The sequence below is a fragment of the Gekko japonicus genome, unplaced genomic scaffold (assembly GCF_001447785.1).
Source record: "Gekko japonicus isolate JY-2015 unplaced genomic scaffold, Gekko_japonicus_V1.1 scaffold1742, whole genome shotgun sequence".
In the NCBI taxonomy this organism is placed as follows: domain Eukaryota; kingdom Metazoa; phylum Chordata; class Lepidosauria; order Squamata; family Gekkonidae; genus Gekko; species Gekko japonicus.
Genome location: NW_015161453.1, coordinates 379478 through 393837, shown reverse-complemented (window position 1 = coordinate 393837; position 14360 = coordinate 379478). Strand labels below are relative to the sequence as shown.

General features: G+C 47.9%; 2 protein-coding genes across 2 annotated transcripts in view; both read left to right on the top strand.

Annotated features, from left to right (window-relative positions):
• The window catches only part of LOC107125641 (cytochrome P450 2K1-like), a gene marked incomplete at its 5' end in the record, with an annotated part of 12403 nt that extends 11953 nt beyond the window's left edge, over positions 1-450 (top strand). The window contains one exon of the mRNA XM_015429081.1: positions 10-450. Coding sequence (XP_015284567.1) covers positions 10-188 — 179 coding nt within the window. The remainder of the gene's footprint in view (positions 1-9) is intronic.
• Positions 451-10959: 10509 nt separating this feature from the next.
• SLC9A9 (solute carrier family 9, subfamily A (NHE9, cation proton antiporter 9), member 9) overlaps positions 10960-14360 on the top strand; it is a 236645-nt gene continuing 233244 nt past the window's right edge. Inside the window, exon 1 of the mRNA XM_015429080.1 lies at positions 10960-11230. Within this exon, the coding sequence (XP_015284566.1) occupies positions 11057-11230 (174 nt within the window). The 5' untranslated portion in view covers positions 10960-11056. The remainder of the gene's footprint in view (positions 11231-14360) is intronic.

Sequence of the window (14360 nt, the reverse complement as noted above, 5' to 3'; positions counted from 1 at the left end):
TCCCTACAGGGCAACGAGTATGTCTGGGAGAACATCTGGCGAGGACAGAACTCTTTGTCTTCTTCTCTAACTTCCTGAGGGCCTTCACCTTCCAGCTGCCGGACGGAGTGAAAGGAGTCAACATAGAACCCATCTGGGGGGCAACCTTGCAGCCGCACCACTTTGAGATCTGTGCCGTCGCTCGATAGGCCGCTCGCGGCGTCTGTAGTATTGTGGCACCCGTAGGAAACAGGAGACGGCTTTCTGGTGCTGGACGGTGTGGCTTGTTCAGAAGCCCGTGCATCTTAAAGACAAATAAGACAAGTTTCTCTCTGGTGGTGGATAGGGCTGTCAGGTCACAGCCGACTTCTGGTGCCTTCCCATAGGGTTTGCAAGGGAAGAGAGAGGTGAGTTGCCATTGTCTGCCTTTGTGTAGCAGTCCTGCGCTTCCTGGGTGGTCTCCCTTCCAAGGACTAACCAGGGCTGACCCTGCTTAGCTTCCATGATCTCATGAGATCAGGCTAGCCTGGGCCATTCAGGACAAGGACTAATCATTGCAGGCCCGTAGTGATGGTGGGGCTTTGGGGGGCTCCGCCCCTTTCTTAAAGGCACAGCCCCACACGAATTTCTCCTGTACATGCTTCCCCCCCGATCACTTTAAAACATTTCTTCAAAGGCGTGTGCTCCTTTAAGCAGAGTGGGGTGCTGTCGTTGACTAATTCCTAAACTGAGCAAGGGGGTTGGAGTAGGTGACCTCTAGGGTCCCTTCTTACTCTGTGTCAAGAAGCTGGTCTCCTTTAAGAGAGTTTTTTCTGCCCAAGTATAAGCTTTCTTGACTACAGAAGTCATCACCCCCACCTCGCCGGCTTGTTCTCAGAATTGTTGCTTTGGTTGGCAGAAGTGATTAAATTGCAGCAGCTGAGAACTGTCATCTCAAGTGGTTGACAGCTCGCAGTTTAGAAATCTATCCTGGTAATGGCTTCCTGTCGGCTAAGTGGCTTTTCTTTCTGCACTGAGAACTTCGGGATAATTGTGTGCCATCAAGTTGCAGCCAACGTATGGCAACCCCAATAGGGTTTTCAAGGCAAGAGACTAACAGAGGTGGGTTGTCATTGCATACCTCTGCATAGCAACCCTCGGTGGTCTCCCATTCAAGTACTAACCAGAACCGACTCTGTTTCGCTTCTGAGATCTGACTAGATCAAGCTAGCTTCGGCCATCTAGGTCAGGGGAGTTTCTATCTAGCCTTCACGATCTCCAAGAAAGGACGTGAAAATGCATTGCTCCAATTGCCTGTAAGAAGAGGCGAGTGGCTCCATCTTTATACAACCACCCCTCGTTCCTGCATTTCGGCCACTGGATCCTAGTTACTGCAATACCTTTTCTGAGTGACCTTATAGAATCCCAGGCCTAAGAGACATTTCATATTATCTGCAGAAATGTGTTTTGGAAAGCCCCGCCGAGTCAGCCTAACAGAGGGAAAGAATCGGTTTAGACCGGACTAACTCGGCAAAGAACTGCAGCATAAAAATCCATCTCTAGGGCTGTTGGCTTCCAGTTGGGTCCCGGTGACCTCCCAGAATCATAACCAATCTCCAGACTTCAGTTCCCGTGGGGGGAAAGGGCTGCTTTGGATCGTGGACATTTGTGGCATCACGCCACACCAAGGCCCCTCCCCAAACCACGCCCTTCCTAGGCCCCACCCACAACAACAACAAGAAGAGTAATTTTTTTATACCCTAAATTCTCTGCCATGAGAGCGGCTTACAATCACCTTCCCTTCCTTTCCCCACAGGAAGCACCTTGTGAGGTAGGTGAGGCTGAGAGAGTTCACAAGAAGCACCTTGTGAGGTAGGTGAGGCTGAGAGAGTTCACAAAAAGCACCTTGAAGCACCTTGTGAGGTAGGTGGGGCTGAGAGAGTTCACAAGAAGCACCTTGTGAGGTAGGTGGGGCTGAGAGAGTTCACAAGAAGCACCTTGTGAGGTAGGTGGGGCTGAGAGAGTTCACAAGAAGCACCTTGTGAGGTAGGTGAGGCTGAGAGAGTTCACAAGAAGCACCTTGTGAGGTAGGTGGGGCTGAGAGAGTTCACAAGAAGCACCTTGTGAGGTAGGTGGGGCTGAGAGAGTTCACAAGAAGCACCTTGTGAGGTAGGTGGGGCTGAGAGAGCTCACAAGAAGCACCTTGTGAGGTAGGTGAGGCTGAGAGAGTTCACAAGAAGTACCTTGTGAGGTAGGTGAGGCTGAGAGAGTTCACAAGAAGCACCTTGTGAGGTAGGTGAGGCTGAGAGAGTTCACAAGAAGCACCTTGTGAGGTAGGTGAGGCTGAGAGAGTTCACAAGAAGCACCTTGTGAGGTAGGTGAGGCTGAGAGAGTTCACAGACCTCCAGGAAACTCCCCACATGGAATCGGCAGCCCTAGTCCAACATCCTGTTCCTCATTGGATGTCTCTAGGAAGCTCTTAACTAGGGAATGATGGTAACAGCCTCCCATCTCCCCCGGTCACCCCCTAGCAACTGATGTTCAGAGCTGATCTGCATCTGAGCATGGAGGTTTCATCCAGCCAACCTGGCGACAACTCCTTATTCTCCACGAATGCATCCACTCCTCCTTTAAAGCCGGGTAAACGAGTGTTGTGACAGTGAATTATGCATAATGATTCTGCATTCCGTGGAAAAGTATTGCCTTTGAACTGACCTGAATCTCCTGTAGATCAGCTTGTTTAGGATAACGTAGTTTATGTGTTTATGGGCAGAGGAGAGACCGCGAATTGTAGACATGAACTTCTTCGGGGGGGGGGGTGTTCTTTGCTTGTGGTGCACTTGCCTAGAAGCTTATCATGGGCTTTGCCCCCGTAGCAGCCAGAGATGAAGTTTGCGACGGATTTGGTTCATGCTCTCGGGTTGTTGCGGATCTTGGAAACCCTACTCTACGAATCAGTACTGTCAGTTCTTCTACTGTTGACTTAAAATAAAAAAATAATGAAATGTACAATGGAAAAGTGTGGGGTTGGAGTTTTTTTTTTGGTTAGGAGGCTGAATCTCTCCCCAAAGGCATGACATCAGTTCCAAGCAAAACCAAGAAGTGACATCAGTCCTCTCTAGGAATTACCAGAAATCTCCTAATCTGTTCTCCACAGATGACACACATTCATTTTAATTTATTTATTATTTGCATCTATATCCCGCTTATCCCATGGGCAGGCTCAGGGCGAGTGACATCATTGAAATAAATACAATTTCAAATCAAATTAAATCAAATTTATTACAGTCAAAACCAGCAAGGTTAAAATACAACTTGGGCAACTAATATATAAAGATTAAAATCATAGCACAGTTAAAAGTTATACTTCAGCCTTTAGCATTTTCTTAGACAAATAGTTCCGCTTTCTAAGAGCCAGTGCGCAAAACCTTGCCACCACATAAGATACAGGTTTTTGACTGTCTTCTAAAAGGTATATCTGAAGAATTTTAGGGTTAAAATCAACATAGGTCCCGTTCACACGCAGAATTTGCCACAGGAGAGCCACGAATGCCGGGCGGATTATGCGGGCGTGATCACACAGAAACATCTGGTAAGCATCGCGCACCCGTCGCCAACTTGTATTGTCCGGCCGAAGATGCGGCGTTGAGAAGTACCTGGGAAAGTCCACTATTAAACGGGTTGCGACGGGCCACAGACAGGCATTCTCCACATGATCGCTGCAGCGCACGCCTCTCGCGTCCCTGCTTCCTCGTTGAAGTGCGCCGGAAACATGCACCAACAAAGACAACACCGGCTCACCGCCATCGAGTTCGATCGCATAGTGGCGGGTCAAATTGCGACGGCACAAATAGCCTCCCCTCCCCCCCCCCGCATTAACTGGCACATGTGACCGGAGCCATAATATTGCAATGGCTTAAATCTAGAAAGTAGAGGAATAAGTTTCTGGCGTCTCTCTTCTTGGTAATATTCACAATGTAAGAGTAGATGTGCAATTGATTCAACCGCGTCACTCGAACAAGAACAGCATTGTTGCTGCACAGGCTGTTGAGAAAATCTACCCAGTAGAACTGCAGATGGGAATGCATCAAAACGACCTCTTGAGAAAGCCCATCTGTACCTCTCATAGGTGATACCTGAAAGGTATGAGGGTACTATATAGCTTGGTCCTTTTTTCAAACTCCTACAGCTTAAGGGACGTATTACCTCATTGTTTTGGGACACCATGGCCCCAATCACATGGGCCAGATAACGTGGGGGGGGGGAGGCGTGGCTGTTCACCCTGGAGCAAAATAAAGCATGGTAGCACGATCACACGGTCCCCCGAGTCTCTGTGCTTCAGCTGTTAGCTGGCGATCACACGGTGATTCTGCAGCATGGCAAAGAAGCGGCGCGGCATGATCACACAAATATTTCACGTTTGTTTGCAACCAGTGTTCCCTCTAGGCTGAGCTAGTGTGAGCGAGCTCATGGTTTTTTAGCCTCTGGCTCAGACGTTTTTGTCTTAGCTCAGGACGGAGGGCTCCAGAGCCAACTAATTTATGCAGGAGCCAAATCGCTCGCTCACAACTTTAATGCCGGTAGCTCACACAGTAGAATTTTTGCACACAAGACCCCACAGTTTAGAGGGAGCCTTGCTTGCAATAGTCACGAAAGTGGATTGAAACGGCATTATTTAGCATGCGTGAAAGCGCCCTGTGGCTGTGGTCACACATGCTCAATAATCCACCCTCAGTCCACTTTCAACGCACTTTCCAACTGGATTTTGCCAGTTCTCGCAGTAAAATTCCAGTTGGAAAGTGCACTGACAGTGGAATGAAAGTGGATTGTTTAGTGTGTGTGACCACAGCCTAAGTCTGCTTGTTGCACTGTCTAGCTATCTAGTCTGTCTCGCCACGCAGTCTGGAGGTCTGAGACAGGGGACATCACACCTGGAACGTCCAACACAACCTCCCACCCCTGTTTGCTGGAGCATCAGAAGCAAAAATGGGAGAAAATCTCTCTTATGGGACACAACGATATCCCTTCCAATTCCAGGGGTCATTTTTTGCAAGAGCGCACAGGAGCGGAGCTCCGGCAGTAAAGAGCCCAAGGGGCGGGCACATGCAACAAGCCCCGCCCCCTGCTCCCAGCAGCCCTCAGTCAGAGCAAGAAGCAGCCAGGTAAGCTGCAGAGCCCCCCCCCCCAGGCCCCCTGGTCCAAAACAGTCCAGTGGCACCTTTAAGACCAAGTTTTATTCAGGTACAAGCTCTCCCTCCTCTGCGAGCGAGAACCGACCGCCCCGCCCCCCCCCCCGCCAATAGCTAGCAATCCAAAACAGTCCAGTGGAGTCTGAGCGGTGGGTGTTGCCTTCTGACACACTTCCGGTGATGTCAGGGGGTGTGTCACATGCAAATGAGTTATGCTAATGAGTTATGCTAATGAGCTCCTGCACCTCTTTTTCTACGAAATGACCCCTGGATGTCACAGTGTTGCACAATACACACTGGGACCTTTTGCAAGCCAAGCAGAGAGTCTTTTGCTGAGACAGAGACCCACATGGAAGGCTGGTAAAATTCTCTTTCCTGAAACAAGCGAACACTGTAAATAACACAGACCAAAGAGTGCCCAAGTAATATACGCAAAAGTGAAACCGTTTATATAACAGGATAACACAATACTAACAAGGAATAACAAGGAACCACATGTATTAGTAATAGCAAAATTACATCATGTAATACACAAGTACTTAAGTAGTACAGAGAAAATAGAAGACACAGGACGAAGACTCCGGATTTCAATCTTTGTTTCAATAGTTCTTCATAAGAACATAAGAGACGCCAATGTTGGATCAGGCCAAAAGCCCATCCCATCCAACACTCTGTGTCACACAGTGGCCAGAAATACCAGTGCCATCAGGAGGTCCACCAGTGGGGCCAGGACATTAGAAGCCCTCCCACTGTTGACCCCCCCCAAGCACCAAGAAGACAGAGCATCACTTGCCCCAGAGCCCCTATCTATACCTTGTGGCTAATAGCCACTGATGGACCTCTGCTCCATATGCTTATCTAATTCCCTCTTGAAGCCGTCCATGCTTGTAGCCGCCACCACTTCCTGTGGCAGTGAATTCCATGTAGAAGGACTTCTTTTTATCCGTTCTAACCCGACCGCTCAGCAGTTTCATGGAGTGCCCACGAGTTCTTGTACTGTGAGAAAGGGAGAAAAGTACCTCTTTCTCTACCTGCTCTTTCCCATGCATAATCTTATAAACCTCGATCATGTCACCCCTCAGTCGTCGTTTCTCCAAGCTAAAGAGCCCTAAGCGCTTTAACCTTTCCTCATAGGGAAAACTTCGAAAACTTCATCATACTTCATAAAGCACTCATAGTGTACAAGTATATACATGCAAAAATCCAATCCTTATATCAAAACCGTCAAAACTGGGTACCCGATCAGCAATACAACACTTTCTTATATAGTCGACAAACCGACTTATATCCTGTTATATAAACAGTTTCACTTTTGTGTATATTAATTGGGCACTCTTTGGTCTCTGTTATTTACAGTGCTTGCTTGTTTCATATTTACAGTGTCCTGTGTTATCACACTTAAAATTCTCTTTCCCGACATCTCATTTTCCATTGTCTGTATGCCAGGAAGTTCATCGCACATGCCTTCACAAGCTTTCGTTAGGATTAACGGCTTAAGAGCTGCCTTCAGCAGTTTATCTTCTTATTCATGCTAGACATCATAAATCATATCGCTCAGATCTTACGGTACTATTCATAGCAATTATTTAATGCATGGTAATCCTTTTTTTCGGATTGCTTTATTCCAGACTCTGATATCTACTCGCTATCCTTTTAGAGGGAATTTAATCCATTCTGCAATTTGTACTATTGTGAAATCCTTCAATTTCGCTGCTGGGGATGTGGAATGGTATGGTATAGGCCGATCCCGTCAGATCTCAGAGGCTAAGCTGTTACCTCAGATGTTATATTTGTCCAAAAAGGCGGTCTCCTGTTTATTAGGGGAATTAGCAAGGAGACAGGAAAGCTTGCGGGAGGGAGGTAGCTAGGGAGTGTCTCCACCTTTGTTTTACAGGGATCTTTCCCTTAGAGAAACTCTCAGGAATGAACCAGAAATCTTGATAAAATGCACACATGCAGAAATAAAACACACTTAAAAAAAACAACACACACACAAGCACTGGAAATACAAAGGTGAGTGGGAATAAACGTTATTGGGGGCTTATAATTACGATTCCACGGAGGAGGAGGAGGAGAGATTGGATCTATACCTCGCCCTTCACTATCCGAAGGAGTCTCAGAGCGGCTTACAAACTCCTTCCCCTTCCCCTCCCCACAACAGACACCCTGTGAGGTAGGCGGGGCTGAGAGAGCTCTGACAGAAGCTGCTCTTTTTCAAGAACAGCTCTTATCAGAACTATGGCTTGCCCAAGGTCATCCAGCAGGTGCAAGTGGAGGAGTGGGGAATCAAACCTGGTTCTCCCAGATTAGAGTCTGCACATTTAACCACTACACCAAACTGGAGAAGAGCCTGTGCAGGTGGAAAGGAACCCAAACAAATTTGGGGGTGACCTGTCAGTAGGCGCCCAGAACGGACACACAGCGGTGGAGCTGGAGCTGCCTGTTTATAGGAGACATTCCGAATTGCCTTAATATGAGCCTCTCCTCCTAGATACCTCATAAAAGAAATTTGCTACAGGTTCAAGAATTTCTACATTATGCAAAGACAATAAAGAAATAATTTTATACTCATCAGATTGGCCCAAAAGGGGGTCCAACACAAGTTCAATATAAGCAACACGGATGTCATAGTGGAATTTACAGTACAAAAGCACATGTCCAATAGATTCAATTTCCCCCATCCCACATGGGCACAATCTATCTTTATAGGGAATTTTTTTGAACCTTCCCGATAAAACAGCTGAGGGAAGGACGTTGAACCGAGCTAGCGTGAAAGACCTACGAAGATGGGGCTGAATCAGCCTTGCCAGGTATCCTGAGGAAATGTGGCTGAAAGAGAGTCCTATACTCAAGGGAGAGCAATGTCTATGTCTTCTCAGATCTTGCACCTCTATATCGAGGAGTCTTTGTCTGAGTAAGGCAAAAACCTTCTGCTCAGACAAAAGTACTAAATCATCAAAACTAAAGCCAATTATAGATTTTCCCCCCTCTATATTAATCAACCAAGTCGATAGATGGGATTTTGTTAACATGTGTACCACAAGACTGTTTGGGCCACATCTAAAATGAAGGCGCAGCCAAAATTTAAAGGTTATGGTCCATGCCATCGTAATTAACTGTCTTTGGGTTGTCTCCAGGCACATAGCTGCATATGGTACGCAAGCTGGTAGCCCCAAGATTTTCTTCAGGAACTTAGATTGAACACGTTCCACAGCTTCATTGCAAGCTGAGATCCAAATTGATATCCCCCATATAGCTTTTTTAAACTTTTTGGATTTTTCTGCACTCCTGGGGCCTGCTAATCTCTCTGCCCCCCCCCCCCAAGTGCCCCCGATGTGCAGATTTAGATATCCGCACGGAGAGGGCAACTTGGCTATTAGATATATAGATTAGCTCTCTCAGCCACAGTTCTGCAGATAAACACAGGCAGGGCTTTTTTGGTAGAAAAAGCCCAGCAGGAACTCATTAGCATAATAGGCCACACCCAATAGCATAAACGCATTAGCCTATTAGGCCACACCCTAACAGCACAGCTCATTAGCATATTAGGCCACACCCCATGTTACCAGAAGTGTGGTCATCCAGCCACACCCACCTTTTGCTTCTTATTCTTATTCTGTTTACTTTGTTTATTGTCAAAACCCAGGGCTTTTTTTTGTAGCAGGAACTTCTTTGCATGTTAGGCCACCCCCCCTGATGTAGCCAATCCTAATGAGTTTCTGCTGTTGGGTGTGGCCTGTTATGTTAATGAGTTCCTGCTGGGCGTGGCCAACTCGGGAGCCAGGCGGAACTCCGTTCCTGTGCGTTCCTGCCCAAAAATAGCCCTGAACACAGGACAAACTCTGATCTGGATGGTCCAGGATATACTGGTGTCATCAGATCTCGGAAACTAAGCAGGGTCTGCTCTGGTTAGTACCTGGACAAGGGACCACCAAGGAAGCTCAGGGTTGCTTCATAGAGGCAGGCAGTGGCAAATCACCTCTGTTGATCTCTTGCCTTGAAAATGGTATGGCAGGAGTGTCAAACATAAAGCCCGGGGGCCAGAACTGGCCCATCCAAGGCTCTTATGCAGCCCGCAAGCAACTAGTGCAAGGGAGGGAACCGGAGAGTGTTTGGGGGGGGGAGTGGGCGAAGCCACTCTGATTGCGGCTTCAGCATGGCAGAACAACCTCATCTGCAGCAGTCAAGCAGCGTGGGAGCGTCTGCCCAGTGCTGCACCGCTGGCTCTCCAGTCTGCCCATGTGGGTTTTCCTTTGCACCCCTCTCCCAGCCCCTGGGGCCTTGCAGCGTGGATACACCAACTCGGAGCTTACCAGCTGCTGTCCTTTATGCGGTTTATATCTCCAGTACCTCTCATTACGTTTTATGGCACAGATGACCTTAGCCTGGCCCGACAAAGGAACATTTATGTCAGATCCGGCCCCTCGTAACAAATGGAGTTCAACACTTCTGCACTATGGGATTGCCATTAGTTGGCTGTGATTTGACGGCGCGTTCCACCACCCCAGATCTCACAAGTGCAAACCTCAAGACACGCTTGCCCATGTTGTGCAAAAAACCAGGGTGGCGTTGACTCGTCACCGGCTGCTCAGAACTCTTGCAGGTCCTCCCCTTTAGGAAACAAGTGCCCAACGGGAGCCTCCCCTCGTCCATCTAGGGATGCGCGGACAATGCATGCTGGCAGGTCATCGAGGGAGGGAGACGCCTTGCCCTGCCCCGAGCTGCCTGTGCTGGTTGTGTTTCTATCCACCCCCTCCCACGTACCTACCCAATCTGGGCATGGCCTCAGCAACACCCCTTCTTCAGACATCACCGGCTGTCTGTCTGCAAGGCGCGGGAAAGGGAAGAGGCTCTGCACACAGGTCGCAAACAGCATAGCCTCATATGCTGTCAGGGTAGCGTCATGCTGGTGTGATGTTGCAAAGCAGAGCTTTCCCTCATTCAGTTTTCCATCACAACCGTGTTTCCCAACCTGTGGGTTGGGACCCAAAAGTAGCTTGCAAAGCCTCTTAAAATGGGGGGCAGGCCAGCCCTCGTTAAGGAGAAGAGAAGAGATTGGATTTATACCCTGCCCTTCACTACCGCGCACTTAACCACTACACCAAACCGGCTCTAGATTATCGCTAACCTTAGGAAAGTTCTTAGGAAATCTATCCGAAAATTCTGTAATATTGATGCTTTAATGTCTGCTTCTGTATTTGAAATATATATTTGGTAATATATCTGATTTTACTTGTTGTACGTAACATTTCATATTATTTGGCAAACCTGATTTCCCCCACCCTTTTTTCCCTTCTTTCTGAGAAAATGATAAAAAAAATGATTTAAAAAAGACAAATGGGATCCCCTGTGTGGGGGAGTCCTGGGGCGTGATCAGCAGCTCAGTGGAACCTCCATATTCAGAGGTAGTATACCTCTAATCGCTGAGGTGCAAATTGCTGCGCTTGAGAGTTTCCCAGAAGCACCCTGCTTAGCTGCTGTTGGATGGTCACATGTTCAAATCCTGCAGGGTTTCTTCTTGTATTCTTTCTGCTGTAGACAGGACTGAGCTCCGTCTCTGGAAAGACAGACGGTGTATGTCACAACCTGAAAGGTGTAGTCAGCACAGCTGTATCTAATTAACAGTTGCAGGCATCAAAGGCGTAATGAGCGTGTTTTCATCTTGGACAGAGTCTCCAGCTATAACTTTCCAAACACGTGAGCCGTTCAACACACTTCAGTTGAGAAAGCACCTGAAGCGGCAGACGTGGGATTGGAAGTGACAGGACTGAAAGTGAAGGGCAGATGGAAATCCGTGGACTGTGAATGGGAACTCCCCCATGGGAAGGACATAACAGGATACCGGGATTCCGCTCACAGGCCACAACACGGGCGGCTGCGATTCGGTTCACCGAAAAAGCGGCAGCGAAATGTTGGCACTGAGTACTATCTTTAGCCTGCTCCTTCTGTGCTATCTGGTGGTGCAGTTCGTCAAACTGCAGAGAGAAATAAGGAAGTTTCCACCCGGACCGGCGCCGATCCCGATTATTGGATGTTTATGGCAACTGAAATTCTTTCGATTAGACCGCAAGATCCTGACGGAGGTATTTCTGCATTTTGATCAATTGTGCTATCTGGTGGTGCAGATCAACTGCATTTTGATCAATTGACTTATTGTTTATTGGGTAGCGACATTTCAGGGCTCTTACAGGTTACAGCTGTAGAACAAAGTTTGAGTCCGGCGGCACCTTTAAGACCAACAGGTTAGAGCTGTGGTTCGTGTTCTTGAGCGGTAGCTATGGTGTGGCCCCAGTGTGCTCAGAGCGATTGCAGTTTTCAACAGTTGCATATTAATCAAGAGAATTCTTGTGGTGTTGGGAATATGTGCCTAGCGGGACTCCGCTATCTTCACACTTGAGGCTATGTGGAAGGAAATGTCTCCTGGCTTTTCTGTCTATGCAGTCTCCTTTCCTTGATGTAGGCAAACCAAGGGAGTAATGTAGATCAGGGGTGTCAAACTCATTTGTTATGCGGGCCAGATCTGACATAAATGAGACCTTGTCGGGCCGGGCTGGGTAATGCCAGGTAGCAGAGATATAAACTTTATTAAGGACACAAACACAATTAAAGATTTTTTAAAAACTTAAAACATGCTTAAAACATTAGCACTCTTGCAATACGTTGTTTATTTAACAGTCTCTGATAACTGACACCTCTTTGAGTTATTGCATCAAAATCTGGAGACAATGTCTGTCCTGTTGTAATCTTGAGTATGCTGTTCAGGTGTGTATCTGTAAGTTGCAAACCTACTTTTGATTTATTGACATTCACTACAAAAATCTCACCGTCAATGCTTTGAGCCTAAGACCCAGAGAAAAACATGAAACTGTATGTTTAAATTGTTTGTAAGCTTCCCTGAGCTGCTTCGGCGGGAGGGCAGGGTAGAAATTTAATAAATAAATAAATAAGTCTAACAAACTTTATTGTAGCATAAGATTTCGAGAAACAAAGCTCTCTTTGTCAGTCCATCAAGTCCAACACTCTGGGTCACACAGTGGCCAAAAATACCAGGTGCCATCAGGAGGTCCACCAGTGGGGCCAGGACATTAGAAGCCCTCCCACTGTTGACCCCCCCCCAAGCACCAAGAATACAGAGCATCACTTGCCCCAGAGCCCCTATCTATACCTTGTGACTAATAGCCACCGATGGACCTCTGCTTCATATCTTAATCCAATTCCCTCTTGAGTCCATGCTTGTAGTCGCCGCCACCTCCTGTGGCAGTGAATTCCATGTGTTCATCACTCTTTGAGTGAAGAAGGACTTCCTTTTATCCGTTCTAACCCGACCGCTCTGCAATTTCATGGAGTGCCCACGAGTTCTTGTATTGTGAGAAAGGGAGAAAAGTACCTCTTTCTCTACCTGCTCTATCCCATGCATAATCTTATAAACCTCAATCATGTCACCCCTCAGCCATCGTTTCTCCAAACTAAAGAGCCCCAAGCGCTTTAACCTTTGTCTTCATAGGGAAAGTGTCCCAACCCTTTGATCATTCTAGTTGCCCTTTTCTGCACTTTCTCTAATGCTATAATATCCTTTTTGAGGTGCGGTGACCAGAACTGTACACAGTATTCTAAATGAGGTCACACCATCGATTTATACATGTATATATTCTTGGGAGATTTATTTACTGCACTCAGAGGATAAATCTCCCAAGAATATATAAATGTATAAATGACTGGGCAAAACTCTGCTATGTTAACCAAATATCCCAATAGGGTTATGGGTGAACAGAACAAATTTTAAAGTTTAAAAGGAATTTCTATCTCTTTGTTTTTCTTTAGCTTGAGCAATTACAAGCCTTCACCACTTACTGGAAAGAACAAAAGACCCCAGGAATTCGCTTAACAGCTGGTCCCTAGTGCTGAGTGCAGAAAGAAACTTCCCAACCACCTTTAATTTGGAAGGAGGTGTACCTCTAACAGTGGTTAAGGTGGCCGTGGGAAAGTTTTTCTTGGGAAGACTCGAAAGGAGGTAGTGCCCAGATCCTGGATTGGTCCCAATCTCTTAACCACAGGATTAAAGAGTTTGCTCTCTTTATGTCTGCAATGGGCTCAGACGCTCTAGATTGCAAAATGAATGGGGTTGTTGCTGGATCACTGTATAGAGCAGAGGTGTCGAACTCATTTGTTACGAGGGCTGGATCTAACATAAATGTCCCTTTGTCGGGCCACGTGTGCCATAAAACGTAATGCCAGGTACCGGAGATATAAACTGCATAAAGGACAGCAGGTGGTAAGCTAGGGTTGCCAAGTCCATCTTCCACCCCCAGCGGGGGACTTTGGGGGCGTTCCTAGAGGGGGCGGGGCATCCCCGACGTGATGACATTATGTTGGGGACGTCCGCCCCCCCGCCCGCGCACGGGATCTCCAGAAACGGCAGTTCCCTGCACTTAAAGGAGCTGGCGTTTCCGTTTTAAATGCAGGAGCTGGCATTTCCCCTTTAAGAGCAGCCGCGTTTCCCTTTTAAGAGCACGAAGCTGGCATTTCCCTGCAAGCTTGCGGAGATCGTGCTTGGGAGGAAACACGGGTTCCACATACTTAAAGGGAGAGAGATGGGTGGTTGTGGGTGTTGGAATCGAGTAGAACCCCCCCCCCCAAAACAGGGGACCCCCGGCAAACCAGGGGGGTTGGCAACCCTATGGTAAGCTCTGAGTTGTTCTATCCTCACTGCAAGGCCCCAGGGGCTGGGAGGGGGGTGCAAAGGAAAACCCACATGGGCGGACTGGAGAGCCAGCGGTGCAGCACTGGGCAGACGCTCCCACGCTGCTTGACAGACAAGGTTGTTCTGCCATGCTGAAGCCACACTCCCTCCTGAACAGTCCCCTGTTCCCTCCCTTTGGCCTGATCCAACATTGGCTTCACTGATGTTCTTATAGGAACTCTCCGTCTGGGGCAAGGGATGCTCTGTCTTCTTGGTGCTTGGGGGGGGGCAACAGTGGGAGGGCTTCTAGTGTCCTGCCCCCACTACTGGACCTCCTGATGGCCCCTGGTATTTTTGGCCACTGTGTGACACAGAGTGTTGGACTGGATGGGCCACTGGCCTGATCCAACATTGGCTTCTCTGATGTTCTTATAGGAACTCTCAGTCTGGGGCAAGGGATGCTCTGTATTCTTGGTGCTTGTGGGGGGGGCAACAGTGGGGGGGCCTCTTGTGTTCTCGCCCCACTGCTGGAC